The sequence below is a fragment of the Microtus ochrogaster genome, unplaced genomic scaffold, assembly GCF_000317375.1.
Source record: "Microtus ochrogaster isolate Prairie Vole_2 unplaced genomic scaffold, MicOch1.0 UNK6, whole genome shotgun sequence".
NCBI lineage: Eukaryota > Metazoa > Chordata > Mammalia > Rodentia > Cricetidae > Microtus > Microtus ochrogaster.
In genome coordinates, this window is record NW_004949104.1 from 12,896,340 (window position 1) to 12,909,502 (window position 13,163).

Genomic DNA, 13,163 nt, shown 5'->3' on the forward strand with positions numbered 1-13,163 from the left:
GTGCGCCACCACTGCCCAGCTTGTTATTTTTTTTAAAGATTTATTTATTATGTATACAGCGTTCTGCCTACATGTATGCCTGCAGGCCAGAAGAGGGCGCCAGATCTCATGATGGATGGTTGTGAGCCACCATGTGCTCGCTGGGAATTGAACTCAGAACCTCTGGAAGAGTGGCCTGTGCTCTTAACTTCTGAACCATCTCTGCAGCCCCAGATGCTCTCTTCTGACCTTCATGGTCACCAGACACATATATACATAGAGGCAAAACATTTACACATAAAATATAATGGAAAAAAATCTAAATTTAAAAAGTTTTTAAAGTTCATTCTCTTTAAAATATCCAAAGTCAAAGCCACATGGTGGGATATGCCTTTAATACCAGTTCTCAGGAGACAGAGACAGGAGGATCCCTGATTCAAAGCCAGCTTGATCTAAAGAAGGAGTTCTAGGACAGCTAGGGCTATACAGGGAAATTTTGTCCCTAAAACCAAAATAAATACCTAAAGTCTCTTAACTGTAAGTTCTATAAAATCAAAATGTTACAAACATTCTATTCCAAAGGGAAGAACCAGGGCACAGTTACAATCAAATCGAAACAAACCCCAAATCCTCTCTGAGGTGTAAATAGCTCAGTGTGTGACCTCTGGGACTCGTGGTCTTAAAAGCTCCAAAGGGCTTGGGCAGCTTCGCTTACCTGGCTCTGCCCTCCATAACACACATGGTTAGTCTCATAGGCTGATGCCAGGAGAAGGGAGGTGGAGAAGAGGAAGACAAAACCATGCCTTTGAGTTAGGCTTGGAGCTCAGCTAGCAAGCAGCTGCATGGCAGACAAGAAGCCTTATGGGGTAGGGTATGGAGCTTCAGAGAAAGAGCGAGGATGCCCAGAGTGTTAGGAGAGCATGCCCAGACTTAGGCCAGTATAGGGACTGTTTATTACCACTTTAGCTTGGCCTTAGGTTAATCCTCCTTCCTGAACTGTGGTCCGAGCCATGTGATTGATTACCCAACTGGATTAACTATTAGGTTTTGGGTAGCTTGTAATATTAGGTCTCCATCCAAACCCAAAGTTGATTCCACTATCTGTATCAGGAGATAGCTTTCTCTTAATGGACCTCCAATGCCACTATTAACACTCAATGCCTTTGAAGAAGTAATTCTAAAATCATTTAAAGGATGAGCTAAGTAAGATTGGGGAATAAATAAAACCTATTCCTATCATGAAAATCCAGAGATACAGTTCCATAGCTGTTTACTAGAAGGGATTAATGTGTGGACTAGAGTGTCTAAGTTAGGAAGATTACTGGTGTTCTTAGCCAAGGAATCAAGGCCATTCCTACAACTGCTGCTTTTGGCATCCCTGCCCCAAACTGTCTAGCCCATCTCTAGCTCCTTGCCTCATCATTCCCCCCTCCTGAAGAACTAACCCAAACTCTCATTAGGGAATTAGGGTGGCAGTCTATCTGGCTTCTTTGTGTTGATTGGGGTCATCAAGTGTGTCAGTTGGGTTACCAGTGGGCCTATCTAAAGGACCCTGAAAATACACTAATAGTTCCATTTGTAACAGTCAGATGTAGTGAGGAAAAGAAGTTCTTGACTGGTACCTGGAAAGAATCGTCAGGGAAACGTGAAACTGGATCCCTTGAGCAGAGAAAATGATTCCATTCCCCAAGATCAGGCATGAGCTATAATAAAATCTTAGTACTATAGGCTCTAGACAGACATCCAAGAAGACAGAACAGAGGTCATTTTAAAATGTCCAAAGTCTATTAGAATCCCTTGATAAGCTCACAAGAACATGCTTCATTGGGTTCTTCCTCTGCTGTTCTTCTTTCTGGTCTCTAAGGCTTGACTCCCCAGTGATAATACCAGGATGTACTTTTAGGCGGTGTGATAGCTGTTAGGCTGGTCAGGCTCACAGTGTGAAGTCCCTCTCAGATGGTATATTATCTGGGGTTTTCTAGAGGAACAGAACTGACAGAATGAGAAAATATATATGGAACTTGGTAGCGTGGCTTACAGGCTGTGGTCTGGCTAGTCCAACAGTGACTGTCTCTGTGGAAAAGTGAAGAATTTGGTGGTTGTTTTGAACACCAGGCTGGCTATCTCAGCTGGTCTTCAGAGAAGTAGGTTTTACCACCAGCAAAGGGTTGCCAGCAAGAGAGCTAGCCAGCAAACAGCAAAAGCCTCCTTCTCCTATGTCCTTTCCTGTGGGCAGACAGTGTGGCCCAGGTTAGCATGGGTCCTCCCACCTCACATCATCCAGTCAAGAAAATCTCTCATAGGTGTGCCCAGATGCTTGCATTTTAATTGTTTCCAGATCTAGTCAAGTTGACCACCAAGATTAGCCATCCTACAAGGTGTCGCATTTTGATGTTCCTTTGGTTCCTAGATACAAACTACTACTCACCTTGAACTCTGTTTATTTTCATTTTGTTCATATGTCTGCGTTTCTTTGTGTATGTCTATGTCACATATGTAAAGATGTTCTTGGAGGCCAGAAAAGGATGTTGGATCCCCTCGAGCTGGAGTTAGGGTAGTTATAAGTTCCTTGAAGTGGGTGCTGGGATGAGAACTCAGGTCTTCCGGAGGAGCAGCAAGTGCTCTTATCTGCTGAGCCATCTCTGTAGTCTGTCACCATGAACTTTGGCCATTTGTATCCTCCTCTGAGAGTAGCCTCCTGCCTGACCTTCTTTCCCACCCTCTCCGAAGGCCTCTGCCTTCTGCTGGACGGCAGTGATAGAGGCAGCTCCCTAGGCCTATAGCAACCTAACTCCTGTCTTGTATCCTAGGAACTGACTGACTTACAGAGGGATCCGCCTGCTCAGTGTTCTGCAGGACCTGTAGGTGATGACTGTGAGTATTTTTCCAGAAGATTCCAGAAGGCTTGTAACCAAAACCTTCAATGTTATCAGGGCCAGACCTCATTCCCACTCTCCTTAGTTGAACAGTTCTTAAGAAATCTAATTGTTTTCTTTCACATGCTTATAAACTGCTTTGTGTTAGTTTGTTCTGAGACAGCTGAGGAGTACATAATTGTAGCTCAGCTTGGCCTAAACTCTTAATTTTCCTGTCTTATCTCCCAGATTGCTGGAAGCATGTGCCACCTTGCCCAGTGTGGATTGCTTTTCTTTTCATTCATTCCTTTTGTTTGTTTGTTGTTTTTGAAGCTCAAGAACATTCTCCATTGTATTATAATTTGGGAACAATAACAACAGGACAGGCAAACTGTAAATTTTAGCAATTGCCAGGAGGAAAGAGATGGAGAAGAGAAATAGTTACCTATTAAGTTAGAGTCCGTGAAAGGTATGTTGCGCAGTGGAGCTCAGCCTCTATGAAGCTGGGGACTGGATTCTTCAGAGACCTAGTGAAGAAGTCCAGAAAAGTGGCAGCTCGAGCATGCTTAGGATTAATTTTGGCTAGTATCAAAAAAAAAAAATAGAAAGGGAAGAATGGAAAAGTTCCAGAATTCAGTAAAGTGGGCAGACTAAACAGTGAAGATCTGCAAGCTCCTGCCTGAAGTACTTTTTCAGTGGGGATCCTGAGCTCACCTCAGGGTGACTGGTCAGGTTACATTCCAGATGGAGCCTGAACTGTCGGAAATCATTCTCTACTGAGTCAGAAGGAAGACAGGTTGTCCCAGATCAGACATGGGATACTTTGCAAATGGTACACAGCTAGCTGAAGAGGACTGGACCTGTGAGCGCGCTGGCGGAGGACTGACAGGGCGTGGCAGCTGCTGTGTGCCTTGGCCAAGAGAAGACAGTATGAGTAGCTCTTCTCCCGCCTCTGCGCTTCTCCACAGGAGACTGGAGAAGCAGCTCTAGCCAGACCTCTGCCACCTCACACAGGCTGGTTGTGGGCTGTTGGGTCTCTGGACAGTCCTATGCACTGTACAAGGCCGGCACAGTGACAGAACTGTGTGAGGAAGGGTGGATTCTTGAAGAGCAAGGTCTAATCCAATGGAACAGCCCACGGCAGCTAATCTGGACGGAATCACTGTAGGAACAAACCTTGGCCTTGCCTGTGAGGAATCCAGATTAGCTTAGGTGAGGAGATCCACACTAAATGTGGGTGGTACCATTCCACAGGGAGTCCCAGAATAGATCAGAAGAAAGCTAGCTAAGCATCAGCATCCTTTCTGTGCTTCCTGACTGTAGAGGCTGTGGTCGGCTTCTGGAACTCCTACTGCCCTGCCTTCTCTGCCATGCTGGACTGTACCCCAGAACTGTGAACTAGAGTAAACCCCTCCCTCCCTCCTTAGGTTGCTTTGGTCAGGTATTCCATTGTAGCAATAAGGACAGTAGCTAATACAGCCCCAATGCCTATTGGGTGATTGGATAGATAAAGTGTGAACCCAGTTTGATTTCTAGCACTCACATGATAGCTCACAACCATCCTTAACTCCAAGTCCAGCCCTATTCTGGACTCTGCAGGCACCATGCACACACATGGTGCTTATACATACTTGCAGGCAAAACATTCATGCAGAAAATAAAAGTAAAGCTTACAAAAAGAATATTAATGCATATAATGCCACTGGATTATACATTTAAAAGTTGAATAAATGGCTAGGCATAGTGACTCAGCAGGTAAAGGTGTTTGCTGCTAACGTCTGAGTCAACTCCCCAGAACTCACAGATGAAAGAAAGGAAGGGACTCCTCCATTCATCTTCTGACCTCTGTGTGTGCTGTGGCACCACACACACCACCATAGTCATTTAAAACTGCTTTAAAGAAGTGATGTTTCCATTAGCTCAGGCAACTGTAAGTAAGCATTTGATTGAAATACTGAGGGAGATCTGTGAGCTGCTTGGCTGCCTTTCGGAGGCTTCTCCTTAGTCCTTGTGTTCTAGACAGTGTTGTCTCTGTCCTGCTGGTGCGGACTGAGCTGATAGAGTATTTGAACAGGTGAAGGAAAACCAGGACAAGCCCAGGCCTTAACCCTGGCCCTATTCTCATACCTCTCATGAATTTATATGAGAGGAATCCTCTTGAGATAAAGACCTCTAAAAACTCAGAAGGCCACCCCTGAGTGAAAAGACGGCTTCCAGCTTCAGCAGAGGCTCTGGAGTCCATTGTCCTGAGGGACTCTGGAACCTTGGATGTGGCTATTTGGAGCCTTCAAAGGAGCAGCTCTGGACACAGGCAGAGCAGGGAAGACAGCCCAAGACGCTGGAGAGAACAGAAGGTTTGATAAGAAAGTCTGGTTGCCGAAGGGTGGGAACTTGAGAAGAACAGGAAAGCTTCAGCTTGATTAGTCATCAAGTCTCGGAACACTGCCTGGGTCTCTGAGTGAGATGATGTGTGTGACCAAGGGGCCCCACAGCCTGAAAGAGACTCTCTGAAAAGAGCTTCAAAATGAATCAAGGGGAAAACTGGGGAGCAGAAAAGGCTTGTCAGCAGCAACATACAGAGTGGCAGAAGACTAGCTGAGGCATAATTCTGTGCAGAGAGAGCGCTGAGTTGTAGTTCTGCCTGTGTAGTAAATGAGTCACGGGGCTAGAGAAAGGGCTCAGTGGGTAAGAGCACTGGCTGCCCCTTCAAAGAGCCTGATTTCAGTTCCCAGCCCATGTGCATCCACAACTCTCCTCAGCTGCGGTTCCAGGGAACCCAACACTGTTAGAGCCTTCTCAGAACCAGGCACATGTGTGGTACACAGACATACATCAAAGCAAAATAAATCTTGAAAAAAATAAAAGAATTATTCTTAACCAAAAAAGATGTGTGAGCTATTAAAACTCGGTCTCTGAGAGCTGCTCATCAGCCGTGTCATGGCGAGGTCTGCTAACGGCTCGCACTGCCGGGCTGGTAAGCGCTCCTGATGGCCATAACTGTGTCTAGGAAATCAGTTTGCAACTGTGTCACTTTAGTACCTTGAACCCTGGTGACAGTAACTCCCGGGGATCCCTGGGAGTCCTTGTGAGTCTTGGAGCTTGAGGGTGCTTTTCAAAGTCCCAAACTTGTATTCAGTGTCAGAAATGAAGCGGTTCTGTGTGGGCCTTGTGCCCTGAGCTTGGTGGCACCTTCTCAGTAGAACACACCCCCTGGGCTGAGGAGTCCCTTACATGGCCATCTCTCTTTTGTGTTGTAGTGTTCCACTGGCAGGCGAGCATCATGGGCCCGGTAGGTAAAGCTGCATGCACAACTCCAGCTTGTTCTACGTCAGTTTCCTGCAGGCACTGATTGTTTCCTGTCTCCTCCTTCCAGAATGACAGTCCTTACCAAGGAGGTGTTTTTTTCCTGACCATCCACTTCCCTACAGATTATCCTTTCAAGCCCCCAAAGGTGAGGCTGCCCACAACTCCCATAACGTTTTGATGAAAGGACAGCTCACGATGACATTCTGTGTCACAAGTAGAGAGCTCTGTGTGTACCTTCTCCCGATGCTCTGCTGTTCCAAACAATGGCTATAACCTGCTGGGACATTAAACTGCAGATATCCATGATTAGTCCTTGTCTTATGGTCTCTCCTGCTGTGATAAAACATCATGGCCAATCACCTCGGAGAAGGAAGGGTTTATTTCATCTTATGACTCTTAGGTCACACACTCCATCACTAAGAGAAGACACTCAAGCAGGAACCTGGAGACAGGGCCATGTGTAGAGACTGTGGAGGAATGCTGCTTACTGCCTGGCTTCTCATGGTTTACTCAGCTTATTTTCTTATACAGCCCAGGGCCACCTGCCCAGGGGTGGCATCACCCACAGTGAGCTGGGTCTTCCCACACCAATCATCGATCAAGAAAATGCCCTACAGCTGGGTAGTGGTGGCACTCACCTTTAATCCCAGCACTCAGGAGCCAAGGCAGGGGGAGGGGGTGTCTGAGTTCAAGGCCAGCATGATTTACAGAGTGAGTTCCAGGACATCCAGAGCTACATAGTAACACCCTTTTTTTTCTTTTCTTTTCTTTTTTTGTTTTCTCGAGACAGGGTTTCTCTGTAGCTTTGGAGCCTGTCCTGGAACTCACTCTGTAGACCAGGCTGGCCTCAGACTCACAGAGATCCACCTGCCTCTGCCTCCTGAGTGCTGGGATTAATAGCATGCACCACCACTGCTCGGCTATGGCTGTTTCTTATGGTGACCGGTTGCTCATCATAAACATAATTAAAGTTGGTTTTTGCGTAGATATTTGGGCTTTGGGTTCTTTCTACCACCTTGCTTGTTATTCTTCACAGCACAGTGCATAGGGAGGTTGGCATCAGTTCCCCATGTTCAAAATGAGAATCCAGCAAGAAATGGGTTGGAGTACTTCTCTTGGAGTGGCCTGCCTTTGCCCCCTTAGGAGCTGGGATGGGTGCACTGCCGAAAGCTCTTCACTTGGATTCTTTTCCAGATCTCCTTTGGCTTATCTGACTTGGTGTCTTATTTTTACAGGTTGCTTTCACTACCAAAATCTATCACCCTAATATAAACAGCAGTGGCAGCATCTGCCTGGACATCCTGAGGTCACAGTGGTCCCCAGCATTGACTGTGTCCAAAGGTAGAGACACTGACATGTACTCAGCATGCCTGCCTGTCTCATGTACTTTTACCCCTTTGCTGACTAGTGTACATGGAAACGCAAGAAGGACAGACGACTTCCCTAGATCACAGAGCCCTGCCCAGTTCTGTGCCACCTCATTCTCCACCCTGTAAGGAGATGGCATGTAAAACACTGTACCTGTGCCCTAGTGCTTCTCAGCAGTCAGCTGCTGTGTGGTGCTCAAAACAGCCAAGTGGGTACAAGAAGACAACTCTACTTGCATTTTTCACCCAAAAGTCAAAAGACAAATATTAAACTTTTCCTTCATTCATTCGTCCAAGGAGGACCAACACAGACTGTGAGTCATCTCTGAAAGGACAGATACAGGACCTGATCTCAAGAGTCTGTGAAGAAATTTTCCTTTCCCAAAACAAGTGATAATGAGCATGTTGTGAATGAGATTAAGAATTCAGTTTAGCCGGGCATGGTGGCATATACTTCTAATCCCAGCACTTGGGAGGCAGAGGCAAGCAGATCCCTGTGAGTTCAAGGCCAGCCTGTCCTACAGGACAGCTAGGACTACACAGTGAAATCCTCTCTCAAAAAACAAAAAATAAAAAATAAAACAATCCAATCTAAACCATGCTACAGAACTATAGGTACTCCTGAACTAAGATTGGATATGAGTAGGTGGTACAACAAGCCACCTACTCCCACCCCCAGATGAGTGGGACATAGGCAAAGCAAATGGCTGAGCTTTGGACATTGGGAGAGGCTCCAAACTGCGTGGGACAACTGGCAGGACAGGCTTTAGATGCTAGAAATGGCCTGCAGAGATGGATATGGTAAATTCAGGACAGAGCCACTACCTCTGTGCTGTGCAGGGTCACAGTGGACTCTGTCAGACTGACACATCTAGGAAACAGGCCAACATTCTGCCAAAATGGCTCTTCTCTGGGTTGTTCCTCAGGTAGACAGCCTTATCCCACTGTCCAGGAAAGTCAGGGGCCGCCATCAGAGTCAGAAAAGAAGGGGAAAAGGAGAACAGCAGCAAGGGGCTCTTACAAAGGGCAGGCAGCCTGAATGATGTGGAGGGAGCTCACAGCCCTCAAGTAGCAGACTTTTAGAACATTAGAAGAATTGAATCTCTTCATAAAGGGGACCCACTCTTCCCATCAGTAGGAAACTCTTGTCAGGACTTTGGACAGCTTGTTTTGAGTCATGGTAGATTTAGGGCAAAACACAAATACAGCTCTCAAAGTTTTATCTGCTCCTTAGCAGGCCCTGGTAAATAACTTCTTTGCGCAAGGCCCTTGACGGAAGAGCGCAGTAGGAAGGTGCATTGGCTTTGCAGTCCTGGTTCAGAGTCTCAGTCGAGCTTCAAGATTCTGAATTCCTGTCTTCCTACCACTAAACAAAGCCGTCTGGAGCACTGTCAGTGTGTGGGATGGGCACAGATGAGGGTTTTGGGAGAGTGAGAACTAAGATCTCAGGGGCTTCTGTGAAGTAGGGAGGTAAAGTCTCGGACCATGGCGGAGGTGGTGTCCTAGAACCGTGTGCTGGAACTACCCTGCGATGTGCAGCATGCTGCTATTTTAACAGCAAATATCATGAGTTGAACAGAATCATCGAATTGGAGTGCTGCGGGAAACAGGAAGTGCAGTTCAGGAGGTTCACTGGACCCACTCGTGACCCACAGGCCCACGGCCCCCGCTGACTGACGCTTTCTTTTCTTCCTAGTTCTCTTGTCCATCTGTTCTCTTCTCTGCGACCCCAACCCTGATGACCCACTGGTGCCAGAAATAGCCCACACCTACAAGGCCGACAGAGAGAAGTATGCATCCTCTTTGGGTTGGCTTTGTGTGCAACTGCCCCAGTTCCCACGGACATCTTCCTCCGAAGCCAAGCCCATGTATGCAGTGTATGTAGGTGTGCCCTGGGCTTAGCCTCCTGGCTCTTCCTAACACATCCTTTGGCTCAGAGGAGGGAGAAGGGATAAAAGCACTTTGCCCTTCCAGATAACTTATCAACTGTCATTGCTGAATCCTAAAATATTGTCAAGCCCTGACCGGAGGACAGCTAAGTCAGTGGTCAAAGGACCCAGAAGAATGTGACAAGGAAATTCTGGATTAAATTACAAGGTTTATTACATAAAATAAGGGGGTTGTCTTCTTGGAAATCCCCAGAATGAGGCTAAAGCCAGTCAGGGTGGGCAGCACTGCCAAGGTTAGCTTGCTGTGAAGATTAGAAGTCCAGAGTGTGTGGCTGCACTTTTAGCACACCTGCCCTCACTGCCAGCTGTTTCCACATCAGGGAGACCCAGGACTGTAGGGCTCCCCTCCTTGGCCAGGTACAGCCTTATGCTAGAGCACATGCAGTCTCTGAGCAGGGGTCAAGGGTGCCAGAGCCCAAGCAGCAGACCTACTGATGGCACAGCCCACTGTGTGGCACTAGATCCAGAACTTTTTCTTCTTTTTAGATTTTATTTATATGTGTGTGGGTGTTCTGCCTATGTGCATGTCTGCACCATGTGCATGTGGTGCCAGCAGAGGCAAGAGGACATTGACTCCCTTGGGACTGGAGTTACACAGGGTTGTGAGCTGCCATGGGGTACTGGGAATTGAACTTGGGTCCTCTAGAAAGAGCAGCCAGTGCTCTTTGTTGTTATTGTTTGTTTGTTTGTCTGGTTTGGGTTTATTTTTTGGGAGAGGGTTTCAATTCCCAGCACCCACATGGCAGCTCACAACTGTCTGTAACTCCAGTTCCAGAGGATCTGGCATCCTCACACAAGACATGCAGGCAAAACATCAACACGCATGAAATAAACTAACTTTTAAAAGATAGCAAAAAAGAAAAAAAAAAGCTGGGCAGTGGTGGTACACGCCTTTAACCTTAGCACTAGGGAGGCAGAGGCAGGTGGATCTGAGTAGACCAGGCTGGCCTGGTCTACAGAGTAAGTTCAGTACAGTCAGGGCTACATAGAGAAACCTTGTCTCAAAAAAATAAATAATAAATAAAAACAAAAACAAAAAAACCCCAAAAGATTATTAAGTCTTTTTAGTTCATCAGTTACTTTTGTCTGAAGAGATTAGGATATAAAAGGATTTTTTTTCAAGCCTTTATTCTTGAGGCATTCATTCATTCTTTCATTCATTTGTTTTTTTAAGCAGGGTTTCTTTGTGTAACAGCCCTAGCTGTTACAGGAACTAACTCTGTAGACCAGGCCTCTAACTCACAGAGATCCACCTGCCTCTGCCTCCCAAGTGCTGGGATTAAAGGTGCATGCCACCACTGCCCAGCTTCTTGAGGCTTTTATAAATCTGATTTCCTTAGTGAAGTTTCCCAGTACCAAATTCAATGAATTTGAATTGACTGGATTTTAAAGTTTTTGCTTGTTTGTTTTGGTGATGTTGATACAGGCTCTCACTGAGTAACCCTGTCTGGCCTTGATCACAGAAATCCACCTTCCTCTGCTTCTTGAGTGCTAGGATAGTAGTGCACCACCGTGCCCAGCTTAAACTGTATTTATTTTAATGTTTGGTGTGAGCTGCTTTCTCATTTCTAGTTTACTATTGTATGTATGGCATCAGTTCTCATTGCAGTACGAAGCTAAGTGTAGATACCTACAGAGCCCCGACTAGGTACCAGGTGTGGCCTGGGAGCTTTACACAGGACCGTCCAGGTCTCCCTGTGACCCCACAAAGCAGACGATGTTTTATGTTTCAAGGTAAACAGTCAAGGGATGTAATAAGCCATTCACAGAGAGGTGACCCAGCTACAAAAGGTCACGTGGATTCAGACTACGCCAGCATTCTGGAGTTTGTGTGCCAGGCAGCCTGGAATATTCCAAACTGAACTCCTTCCACATCTTTCATTCATAATGAAGAGCATGGGAGAGAAAAGATTAGGTTTGCATTATTGCAAACCACCACAAGTAGTTATGAAGGAGCAACAGGAACACCACGCTAATGGGTTACACCCATAATCAAAGTCCTGTCCCAGAGAAAGCCTTTATTTCGCTCATCCATCAGTCCCAGATGCCTGACAAATGGCAGCTTTATCCCCTCATGTGCTCTACCACATTGAAAGGATAACATTTCAAGTGAGGGTGTTGCTCCATCTGATTTTGTCTTCCAGATACAACAGACTAGCAAGAGAGTGGACACAGAAATATGCTATGTAAGTGCCTCGAAGATTCCATGGGAGACACTGTCCAAGAGAAGCTTGCCAGGCAGAGTGGCCTTCCTGTGAAGCTCTGAGCTATTGGCTAAGGCACTCACAGAACATCCGTTCACACGCGAGTTGGCCACTCGCTTCCTCTGGCTGCAGCATGTTGGTGATGCCACTTTCAGCCATTGTGGCCTTGACAGTATCACACCTTTGATGCCAAATCAGCAACCATCCTTATGATCTACAGTCTTCCTGGTTACTGCCTGTCTCTGGGGAATCAAGCCATGCATGCCTCCCCTACTTGTCCTCAAATGGTGTCACCCAGTCTGTTCCCTAACCACATGGCCTTTGCCTTTAGAACACAGTGCTATCCTGAGGGCCCAGGGCAGAGTGGGCTTTCTTCACACTCTGTCTGCCACAGAACCATGTCCTCAGGAGCTCCTGGGAACTGGAAGAGCAATCCGTAAGAGTGCTTCCGCTGTCCTCCACCTCCGCCCTCTGTAGTGCTATATGCTGCATTCCTCTCCTCACACCCACAGCAAGTGGGGAACATCAGGATGTATAAAGCATGTAACACCCCAGAAGGAGGATGACGTCAGACAGAGAGGTGGGGTTAAGCTTTTGTATGTGGTGAGGCTTTCCCCACTCTTCTCCCATAAGAATAAGACATTCACAGACTGGAACACATGGAAGGAGAGGAACTTCAAATACAAATAAAAATGAAATTCCTTCAGAACCATGACAATTGGCATTTTTTTTCTCCTTTCAGACAGAATTAGCAGGTTCTCCAGAGATTTGAATAGGCCTTAAGTGCTTGGCTTCCTCTGTGGGCTTTCTGATGGAGTAAGGTTTGCTCTTAAGAGTACAGGGCTCTAGCCGGGCGGTGGTGGCGCACGCCTTTAATCCCAGCACTCGGGAGGCAGAGGCAGGCGGATCTCTGTGAGTTCGAGGCCAGCCTGGTCTACAAGAGCTAGTTCCAGGACAGGAACCAAAAGCTATGGAGAAACCCTGTCTCGAAAAAAAAAAAAAAAAAAAAAAAAAAAAAAAGAGTACAGGGCTCTGAGATTAGTTACCTAGGAAAAAGCAAGAGCGAGCACATCCGTGTGTGTGAAATGTGTTTTTGAAGACAGTCTTGCTACATAGCTCAAGCAGGCCTTGAATTCTGGTTCCTCCTGTCTCAGTCTTCTGAAAGTTGGGCTTACTAGCATATGCTACCACATCTGGCTAGGAAAGAAACTTCTAGAAAGGACTACAAAGAGAGAAGAGATCTAAGGAGTTTCTTTAGAGGGCTCTTTTTTTTTTTTTTTTACTAGAAATCATTCACCCTGGTCTAAGCACTGTGAGATAACAGGTGTATCCAGGACACCTAGCCTTAACTTAGTCTTCTGAATTGGTTATAAAGCTGGTCTATTCCCAGACAGTAATGGTTGGTGAATCAGAACAGGGAGAGATGAGAAAAACTATGCCATCCCAAACCAGGTGAGGCCTAAGAGGGCAAGGAGGAAGAAGTCTGCTGACCTAACACTTGAG

General features: G+C 46.4%; 1 protein-coding gene across 2 annotated transcripts in view; it reads left to right on the plus strand.

The window, feature by feature from the left end:
• Nucleotides 1-12,364, plus strand: part of Ube2d4 (ubiquitin conjugating enzyme E2 D4 (putative)) — a 13,381-nt gene extending 1,017 nt beyond the window's left edge. The window contains exons 2-7 of one of the 2 annotated variants that reach the window (XM_005366175.1): nucleotides 2,790-2,853; nucleotides 6,092-6,123; nucleotides 6,208-6,285; nucleotides 7,376-7,481; nucleotides 9,204-9,297; nucleotides 11,601-12,364. In XM_005366175.1, coding sequence (XP_005366232.1) covers nucleotides 2,790-2,853; nucleotides 6,092-6,123; nucleotides 6,208-6,285; nucleotides 7,376-7,481; nucleotides 9,204-9,297; nucleotides 11,601-11,646 — 420 coding nt within the window. In that variant the 3' untranslated portion in view covers nucleotides 11,647-12,364. The remainder of the gene's footprint in view (nucleotides 1-2,789; nucleotides 2,854-6,091; nucleotides 6,124-6,207; nucleotides 6,286-7,375; nucleotides 7,482-9,203; nucleotides 9,298-11,600) is intronic. The other variant, XM_005366176.2, reaches the window with a different exon arrangement.
• The last annotated feature ends 799 nt before the right edge of the window (nucleotides 12,365-13,163 follow it).